General features: G+C 46.0%; 1 protein-coding gene across 3 annotated transcripts in view; it reads right to left on the bottom strand.

Moving 5' to 3' along the window:
* SPoCk (secretory pathway calcium atpase) overlaps positions 1 to 10650 on the bottom strand; it is an 80472-nt gene that overhangs the window by 24260 nt on the left and 45562 nt on the right. For all 3 annotated transcript variants that reach the window (XM_077647326.1, XM_077647327.1, XM_077647325.1), the window contains exons 15-16: positions 7199 to 7352; positions 6896 to 7066 (exon numbers count right to left, since the gene is read on the bottom strand). In XM_077647326.1, coding sequence (XP_077503452.1) covers positions 6896 to 7066; positions 7199 to 7352 — 325 coding nt within the window. The remainder of the gene's footprint in view (positions 1 to 6895; positions 7067 to 7198; positions 7353 to 10650) is intronic.

Genomic DNA, 10650 nt, shown 5'->3' on the forward strand with positions numbered 1-10650 from the left:
GGCATGCGGAGACTGGCGAGAAAGACGGCTGCCCGAGATTCTGGAGGAATACGATCCAGAGAACATCTACAATGTAGATGAGACTGCACTCTTTTACAAGTTGCTCCCCTCAAAATCGCTATCATTTAGAGGAGAGAAATGCACCGGAGGGAAACTGAGCAAGGACAGGCTGACCGTCCTTATCGGTGCCAACATGACGGGCAGCGATAAGTTGAAGCCGCTAGTGATCGGCAAATCGAAGCATCCTCGTTGCTTCAAAAACGTCGCAACCTTGCCCGTTTCATACCAGGCCAATGGCAAGGCGTGGATGACGCAAGCCATTTTTAGTGAGTGGATTTATCGCGAGGATGCGCGCTTCTCTCGCAACAAGCGGAAAGTTTTGTTCCTGGTGGATAACTGCCCTGGACACGGTACTGTGCCAGGTTTGAAGTCCATACAGCTGGAATTCCTGCCAGCGAACACCACAGCACTGCTGCAGCCTATGGATCAGGGTGTGATTCAAGCGCTCAAGTCGCGCTTCCGCAAAAATCTTCTTAGGAGGATGCTCTTATGCATGGACCAGGGGAAGGAGTACAAGGTAGATGTACTGCGTGCCGTTTACCTCCTGGATGATGCTTGGGAGCAGGTTAGTGCAACCACCATTGCCAGCTGCTTCAGGCATGCAGGATTTGCCGCAACCACAGAAAAACCCAGCACACAGAGTGAGCCTGATGATGTTCACGACGCAGCCGAGGAAGATTTGCTACTAGAGAATTGTGCTGCGATGGGCATTCAACTTGATGAATATGTCCAGATCGACAGCGATGTGGCAACATGCCCAGAAAATACCGTGCACAGCATTATAGCTGATGTCTGCCCCCCTGATGAAAATGAAGACGAGGAGGAAGAGCTTGAAAACGAGACCGCTGACTCTGATCCTGTGGTGACACCTGCGCAGGCGGAATCGGCAGTCCAAATGCTGAAGAGTTTCTTCCAACGAGAAGAAGGTTTGGAAGTGTTTCTGCACAGCCTGTCAAGTATGGGTGATGCCATTAACAAAAAACAGCTGCGAGAGCTCAAACAAGCAAATATAAAATCCTTTTTCACTAGCCAATAAGTGGTAATTCCCACTCTTTTGACATTTTTTTTTTAAATTTCAGTACTAGTACTACTGGAACAAAAATTCACTGCTTATTTTTCTCTAATAAAGCTTGTTCTCATAGTGTACCGTTCTCCTTATTACCTAGATTTCGCAAATTGAGATCCGCTGAGACTGCCAACTGCGCGCGCGCGCGCCAGCCGCGTAGGGTTCACGCGGAAGCGGATTGCGCAATGCTGAACCTATTCTCTCTTTAAACGAAACTCCTGATAAACGGAACATATTTTCCCGGTCCCTTGAGGTTCCGTTTAACGAGAGCCCACTGTATAGATAAATAGCAGGTTACCTAAAGAAAGGACCTCATGGTAGGGAATGTTAAGAGAGTTGGCCACTTACGGATGGTCAACCTTACCCGCACGGCCCTTACCCACTTTGAGCCCTGGACCCAACATCTCTTTTTATAGTAATCCAGAAGAAAAGAAAGATGGCACTCAGCTCCAACCGAACCAGGGGATAAGACACAACATATAATCAAACACAGAAGTATGTTTGTCAGCCATGCCTCAGTGGTGCTTGTCAAACGATGATCTAGGCTTAGTCACTAATTTCGTTAACGCCAGATGAAACATTTCACAGCTGTAGCCATTTGGAGCGCTTTGTTTGCCAAAACTGCACAATCAGCCACTATACGTCTCTTGGCCAAAAGCAGATGGAAAGTTGCCACACATGCTCTCCAGCCACTTCTGCCCTCTGCTATGGTGCCTGCTTCTACTGAGATTCCCAGATATGCAACTTGACTTATTTTGTTTATGCAGAAATTGCCAGGCATCACTGCCTTTCACAGGAAATTCAATAATGTTACCCTAAACATGCCTCAAAAGCCACACCTGCAGAGGCTGTACAACAGGGTGCAAAGGGTGTAACAAGAACTATACTTTCAGAAAGAAAAGGGAGAAAATCGGCGTATTTTTGCGCAATATTAAGTGCTGAGCAAATCAGTGGCTTCTCGTATTAGTGCCTGCTGATCATCCCATGCGAGGAAACAGGCACGACTGAACAGCGATGGGGCAGGAGAACAGACACTGTTCCTATTTCTCATATTGGCAAGGGCAATTGGGGAACGAGGAGTCTATAGATTGCACAGTTTTTCTAAAACTGTTGTCAGGGTGACTCATGCAAAGGTGTGACTTGTGCCTTTTCTTATAAGAATCAGCATAAAGTGCATGAGGTAACTTCACAGTTTATGCTACAATTTTTCCAAGGGACCCAGAAAGTCTTTCTATAGTTGGCAGCAAACTTATGTCATGCTGATACAGTGGGCTAACTTATAGGTGCAATTATTTTTTAGTGTGAGATGCCTTCATCTAGTCGATTGTAATTAATTCATAAGGCTTAAAATGGGTTTTTCCATGTCTCATGATCAGCTTACCACAATACAAAGTTGCTGAATGAACACAAGAAGAGACATCATCTGTTATTTTCTGGGAGAACACAGCATATCCAACATTAAACTTGAGCACAATGGACAAGGGGTATTATGGGTGATAAGGTTTATAAGGAAAATGAAGACCTATTGCGAAAATAAGAATAGGGGTTTACTTTTGCGTATGCAAAGTTCTATTGTTTGATTTTTAAGCCACACTAATCAAGTGCATTCATTGCATGCATGTTTTGCTTGACAAAAGTTCTGTGCCAAGCCTTTTCATACACAATTTGCAACTTTCTGTATGTTGTGCATCCTAAGGTGTGACATATGCAAAACTGCAGCTTATCAACCTAATTTTCAGCAAAAAGTGCCGTTAAATGGGGGATGGGGGGGGCTGAGTTACGGACAGAAAATGCAACGGCATGTGAGAACTGGCAGAGCGACCAAACTGCCCAAGGTGAGAACAGACATCTGGAGTCTTGTTGTGTCAAGGAGTTGAAACAATGGAAGGCTGAGCTGAAGGACAATCTGAATAAAAAAAAAAGTAAAAACAAATCTCGGGCAATAATAAAGATTTTCACAAGGAAACTGAAGACAGTTGAAGGCAAATTCTTCAGGTTATCGAAGGCATCAGGGCACTGCACTGCAAAATAGTGTATAAGTTTCAAAATGTGAGCTACAGCGTGACTGTTTCGTCTGATACACAGTAGTGTATCAAAGGTGTGAAGAAACCAAACCATTCACTTGAGACCGAAAATTAACATAGGTAAGTTACGGCAAAGCTCAATTGGCATGTTAAAACTCCGAAATTGTATGCCTTGCATATCAACCTTACATCTTACACATCAACATAGTAAATAAAAGTGAGCGTTTACAGCCTGATGCAATGTTCTATCAAAAGTGCTGTAAGCATGGCCACAAAACACCTTCATGCAATGAATTTCAAAAGATGTCACAGAATGCAGACTGACAAAATGCAGCCAAGGCAAAACAGACGCCAACACAAAAATAAGCCAACCAGCATTAAAACGTCGCCTTGCTGACACTGCTACCTGCCTATAAGATAAAAACATGCCATGCAAGTCAGCCTTGCAAAAGTCCAATGACTCGCACTCACTTCACCTAGCACGAAAACCAGGATATAACAAAAATCATCATCATCATCAGCCTGACTACACCCACTGCAGGGCAAAGGCCTCTCCCATGTCTCTCCAACTAACCCTGTCCTTTGCCAGCTGCTCCCACCCTATGCCTGCAAACTTCTTAATCTCATCTGCCCACCTAACCTTCTGCCGGCCCCTACTATGCTTGCCTTCTCTTGGAATCCACTCCGTTACCCTTATAACTAATTATGACAAAATTATGGGAGCACTTATGGTGATGATTATGATGTGACAGCATTAGGTCTTCTCCTTGATTTTAATTGGTTCTCTCCTACTTCTTATCTGCTCTTCATTTTTTGTATATAATTTGCCAAGTACCATACTTACTCGCATAATTGTGCCCTTGCGTAATTTGCGCACCCCTAAATTATTACCCATGTCTAAAAAAAAAATCTTTTACCCGCATGTTTTACGCTCCCTGCTGTGCCAGACCACCACAGCATGCATGCAGGTGCGTGCAAGGAATGCAGGCTTGGGGTGATTGGTGCAACCGCGTTGCCGCACACGGCTGTGGAAAGTGTGAGTACCGAGGGGATGAGTTGCATGTTGTTTACCCAGCTTGCTTGCGCTAGCGGCTGCTTTCCCAGACGAACAGTTGCGAAAGCAAACTTCAGGTAACCTCCAGCACATGCCGGAATCCACAACTACTAAACCGATTGCTGTTGGCCACTCGACAGCTGAACCGCCATTTTAGTGCCTTTTACCTTCCTTTGCCTCTGACTGCTGGCTTTTCGATTGTATCGTCGAAAGTTTATTGCTTCAAGCTGCGCACGTGCAGTCATGCCATCTCGCAGTGAACTACATAACGTGGGGCGTTAATGGGTTAATGCCCATATGCGCAGGATTGGTCATTCCTTTCTTTATATTCATAGACCACTCGGAGCCCTCATACCACTCCCAGCACAGTGGTGCAGCAGTTAAGCAATGCGCCACTGCCCTGCTATGGCAGGTGCTGCCATCGATGGGGCTTGTGAGAACCAGATTGCTCTTCCCAAGCAACCTCTCATGACTAATCATTAACTGAACTGCCACCTGCCGCAGTGGGCAGTTTGCTCACAGTCTAGTGGGCAGGTTGTGATGACATCACAAGATCACGTGACCTAGGTGGCTCACCTGCCACCCAGCTCTTCAAGGTCGCAGGGGGACTGCACAGATATTGGCTGAAAGGCTTCTCGTTGGGAGCAATGTGGGTCTCTTCAAATTTTTTTTTTTTCCAGTCCAGAGCCCCCAACGCAGAGAGCCGCTGCACAGGCTCGGTCTATAAAGGTAAGCTGGTCCTCCAGGACCGTGATGATCAAGGCCACCTCCCACTGCTCCAACATGGGACTTCCGTACGGAGGTACTGCCGGTCTGCGTTGTCAGGCCCACGTGGTGTGGAATAGTGTAGCCCTATCCCCACAATAGACATCCATCCTCATACACAGTAGGATAAGATTTGCTCAGTATGTATATGCACGGAAAGGTGCCTGTCTGAAGCTGTCACCAGCGTGTCGCCTTATTTTTGCTGAGCTTGAGTGCTCCAGTATTATGTAGTACAGTTGTGGTACAGGCAATGGTAGCCACGCTTCAGCCCCCCCTTGGTAAGTGTGGCCTCAAGCAATATAGCATCAGCCACGTGGTTCCCAGAGAGTCCCACGTGCCCTGGCCCCCATAATATCTGATGTTTGATTCCAGGGATTGCGCCCTCAAGTTGATAAATGAGTCGCAATGGCCGTACTGCCTACTCTTGCATTGAGGTAATTCCTGCAGGCTTGCTGCGAGTCTGTTATTATGGTTAGAGACTCCTCCCGCGTGTTGCCCATGGCTACAGCTATAACCAAAGCGACCTCTTCAGTCTCTGAAGGTTTGCAATCTCTAATGGTGACACTTGCAATTTCTTTATACGCAGAGTCTACTGTCATAGCAACAGCCACTGATCTTCCAAACATAGCAGGCAGCATCTATTCAGACCACGTCTGCTCTACTTGACAATCATTTTTCAAGACTCTTGGCTCTCGCTTCCCTCCTGCCTTGGTGCAGTTCTGGATGCATGTGCTGTGTGATCGGGAGAACCGTGTAGGACGCCCTAATTTCATCTCGGGTGTCTACGACTTCTTCGATGTTCTCGAGGTATTCTTGGTAGCAGATTCTCTTCAGTAGAGATCTGCCGGTCTTTGTTAGTAGGAGCCTTTCAACTAGAGAGCTTAGTTGTGCTTCCTGATGCTCGAGGTAGGTGTTAGTTACACCAAGGTCCACCAGCTTGCTCGCGGACGTCCGCTTGGCGAGGCCCTGTGCCACCTTATAGGCTTTGCGAAGCACAGCCTCTGCCTGCTCAGTTTCAAATTTATTGAGGTTCTGATAAGGCAGACTGTATGTGGCCCTGCTGATGACCAAGGCTCGTACCAGGCGGTGACATGTGTACACAGCACTACGTTGGACAACACCGGATGTTTTTTCTCCACGGTGGGTCTTCTAATGGCAACACATTAAAATGAGGCCCATAGAATGATCAAGCTCCTTACGAGCAGGTGTGACTAATTCAAGAGTACAAACACTGCAGTTAGTAACTTTTCCCAATTGAGCCCCTGACACGGTAAAGCACTCCTCTGTGTTCTTGTGCAAGGATCAGCAGACCTTTCTATGCCAGCTTATGCATTTTTTTTTTTCGGCTGTCACTACTTTGCAAGGGCAGCAAGGGGAGCCTAGGCGCTGATATTGGAACAGTGGCAGTGTCCAAGGGCAGACCTCAGAGGTTACTGAATGCCCAATGAGATGAAAGGGGAGGCACGCCAGTTATGAATCTAGCATGCAAACAAAAACAGAACGGGAAGTGCACATTCATTAAATGGAAACTCCAGGGGTTTCCTGAAGATTTTCAGTTATGATCACATTATATTTCTTAGAATTTCATCTCTTCATTACAGCAGACTATTTTTCAAAATACTGAGTACAACAATATTAAAACAAAGAAAAGAGCATGCTGAAACAGACACTTGGATGCATGACTGAGGGTGATGCTTTTCATGACGCAGCAATGATGTCATAGACACTACTGAGAGAACTCACATATGTGCACTGATTGGCTGAAATAGTGACCGCAAATCATGACTTTGTTTGTGAACTGCCTTAAAAATCAGTGAACATGAGCCTGAAAATTTTCCCCTGAAACTATATATGTTTGCCTTGGAAAGTGATCATATAGTTTTAAGCTGGTATGGAATACAACAACAACAAAAAAAGGCCACGCACCTACAGTACATGCAGTTTCCTCAGAGTCTCCAGTCAGCATCTTGACATTGACACCACTGCTGTGAAGAGTCTCGATGGAGTCCCGCACTCCAGGCCTGGGGGGATCCAGAATGCCCACCAGACCGAGAAACTTGAGCTGGTTCAGGTTTGTGCCACTTGCCAATGAAAGGACTGCAAGAGCAAACCAGGACCGTACATGAGGATGTTCCCAATAAAGCCAAGCTGGTATTTCAACAAAAGCAGCTTATCATTACCACGCCACCGCTAACAGGTTACTAAGCTAGTTAAAAACACTCCACTTGCCTCGAAGTCCCTTCCGACCCATGAACTGAGCCTCCTTGATGTACTGAGCAGTGCGTTCAGTTGTAATGGGCAATGGCATCCCATGGCCACTGTAGTGGGTGCAATGGGCCAGAATTTTTTCCAGTGCCCCCTTCACGAAGTATTGCTCTTGCTCCTGTATTGCAATATATATGCAGTCACTTAAAATAGCAAATGAACATATCAGTTCATGTACACAAGATAGAACATGTAGTATATACCGTATAAACGCGTGTAAGGGCTGCACTTTTTTTCCCAGGTTCGAGGGCCAAATTTCGGGGTGTGGCCCATACACACAATGTTCTAGAAAAAAAATAAGTAAAAACACGCCAATCACGGAATTAGTGGCATTTATTCTCTGTTTAATCATCAGTCGCAGAGTCTTCTGACACCGAGTTGGTGCTGTGCTCTGGTGCATGCTCGTCCCACAAGAAGTTGAGCGGCATGTCCGTTGTCAACGCATAGCCATTGTTCTGCACTTCCATCACATCGCAGAGCAGCTCTTCTTCCAGTTCGGGAAACTTGCACGGATTGCCTCGGAAAGCTCGCTTGTTCCTCAATGCATCCTTCTGGTTGCACCATCTTCGGACGCACTTCTCGGCATGTCAATTTCCTGTCCGCCACACACTTGCCGCGTTCGAAAGCGAACTCCCAGCCGTGTAGCTATTAAGGTGCTACTAAGGTACCCATCACGCTAAAATTGCAACTCTCGGCGGCAGCACACGGAAGCCACAAATACAGCGAACTAACATGGTACCGCAACTCCTGTGCCTTTGACAGCCACAAAAAGCTGTAGCTGGAGATACTGATGCCGATATAGATAGAAGGAGCATGCAGCGGAGGAAAAAGTTGACAGTGATGATGATGACCCGCGGCCTCGGGCGCCATCCATGGGTGGCACCAGGAAGCTTCGATGCGACGCGTGCATGGCCTTCGCGATGAAGCGCACCATTGCTCGCAGCCAAAGCTGATCGTGGAGGCCACAGCGCGTGCATTTCAAGGCTATTCCCGCGCGAGTTGTGGACAGTTTGGGTGCAGCCCTTACAGGGATTTTGTTTTTTAATATTTCCTTTGGGAAAACAGGGTGTGGCCCATACACGCGCGCGGCCTTTACAGGTGTTTATAAGGTATGTAAAGCCTTTGTGAAAAGTAAGGCCTCCAAGGGGTCTGCTTCTGGGCCATGTGGTGGAGCTCCTGTAGCCTCCATGGAAGTCTTAAATTCCAGAAGGGTGAAGACAATTTCAAACACTGCCTATGCATAACGAGCCACACGGCACGGCTCAGAAGCAAACTGTTTTGATAAAGACTGTACATATTAGCAGAGAAAAGCCAGCAATGTGTACCTGAAGTCAACAACTCTGCATTTATGACCTGGGTGGTAAGCTAGTTCCAAGTGATTCCATTTCTGGTACACAATACCAGCCACTAGGTAGTAAAATGTAAATCGGACACAAACTACATAAATGAAAAGATGAGACACAGCTTTAAGTTGTACTTAGAAGCTGCACTTGCTCCTGACTTATTCCACTCAGTAACCAAACATGTGCCACTGGGTGCATGGTACCAGGTAGAGAAACCAGCTGCCGCGTTCACAAGAAAAGGAATCCACGACGACGATGCTGGAGACACAGTTGTGTCTCCAGTGTTGTTGTCGTGGATTCCCTTTCTTTTGAACACGTCCTGTTCCGCAACTGTGTCTCCAGCGTCGTCGTCGTGGATTCCTTTTCTACTGAACGCGTCCTGTTCCGCTTAACATAACTGCTTGCCATGCTTTTTTTTTTCAGCCCAGAGCAGGTCACCAGGTGGGTCACAACAAAATGATCAATGAATACAAACGTCAACAGAACGATAAACCATCTTGCAAGAGGATGCAAGACTGTTTTACATTTCCAAAAAAAATGCAATGCTACTCAGGGAGATATCACCTCTCTTAAGCTTTGCTTCAGAAGCAGAGTGCCACATCATTTTCTCAGATGAACGTTCCGCTTTTCAATAGCATCAGCCAAATTTTTTACAAATATAACACCTTGCACCATGCTCTTTCTCAAATAAAATGCAAATAAAGTAGATTTTGAGATACTTAGCACACTCTTCCAGAAAACAACTTTACTTTGGATAGCAATGCAAAAGGCAATGTGCAGCAATTAAGCTTAAACTGCACCTCCACAAGTGCCGTATACATATAAAAGAAGAAAACTGGAGGGGACACTTAAGCTCCGCCTGAAGGGTATGACGCGATAGCGTTAATGGGTTAACGCCTGTATATGCGGAATTGGTCATTCTCCACTTTACATTCACAGATTGCTGGGAGTGCTCATGCCACTCCTGGCGCAGAGGTGCAGCGGTTAAGCGATGCATCAGTGCCCTGCGATAGCAAATGCTGCCACCAGTGAGGCTCGTGGGACGCAGGTTACTCTTTCTGAAAAACCTCTTGCGACCTATCATTAATTGAAATGCCACCTGCCACAGTGGGCAGGTTGTGATGATGTCACAAGGTCACATGACCTAAGTGACCCACCTAAGTTTTCTATGGGGATTTTTTTTTTGTGGATCATTCGCTCATGGCCGACAACGCCAGCACAGCAGACTATGCTGGCTTTTCTGCAACACAGAACCCTAAAATGTGGAAGCCGTTCATACCTCATCTGTAATCACCTGCCAATGAGAACATGCTTCTCCGAAAACACAACTACAGTAACCAACCGATTTTTTTAACTCCAATTCAGACTTATGTAATATTTCTGACTTTAGTGTAGAACCATCACGCACCTTATAGGAATGTGTACATATGCCCAGAAGGTTGATTATTTGGACTAAATAGATGCCAACAAGAGTCTGTGAGGTCCAAAAGTTCGATTTTCCCATCTAACAGACGCGAGTGAGGACTGCAACCAGCCTTTGCTGCCGCGGAAAGCACAATCTTAGACTGAAACGGATTCAATCAGGTAGATTAGCTTGGATATGCTTGACAATTTCTGTTCCTCATTGTCGCCACTCGAGTTAATTTTCTTGTGAATACAATTTTATTCTTAAGTTCCAACTTTTTTTGTCTGCTTGATTTTTTCCACAATATTCACACCAAGTATTTGTTGTTTTAAATACCGTATACTGCCGATAATGAGTCGACCTTTTTTCGAAAAATTACCTTTTTCTTGAAAAAGATATGCCCCAAATTTTTGTTTTCATAAGACAGAAACGCTTTGTAGAAAAGCTGCGGGCATTCCATGTATAAATTTGCAATGCTGTGCCTCAGATCCAATCCAATCCCGAACCACGTGACTGGTCACATGCTATCAGAAGTGCCTTCGCACGTTTTTTCACCCCATGTCGCCATTTCTGCGTTTCGCCTCTTTGGCGCCAAACACCTTTCGCCGGATCGTCGACCATCAGTGGTGAGCGTGATCTGCGTGCCCGATAGACCCCGACATGCCACC

This window comes from Amblyomma americanum, chromosome 1, assembly GCF_052857255.1.
Source record: "Amblyomma americanum isolate KBUSLIRL-KWMA chromosome 1, ASM5285725v1, whole genome shotgun sequence".
In the NCBI taxonomy this organism is placed as follows: Eukaryota; Metazoa; Arthropoda; class Arachnida; order Ixodida; family Ixodidae; genus Amblyomma; species Amblyomma americanum.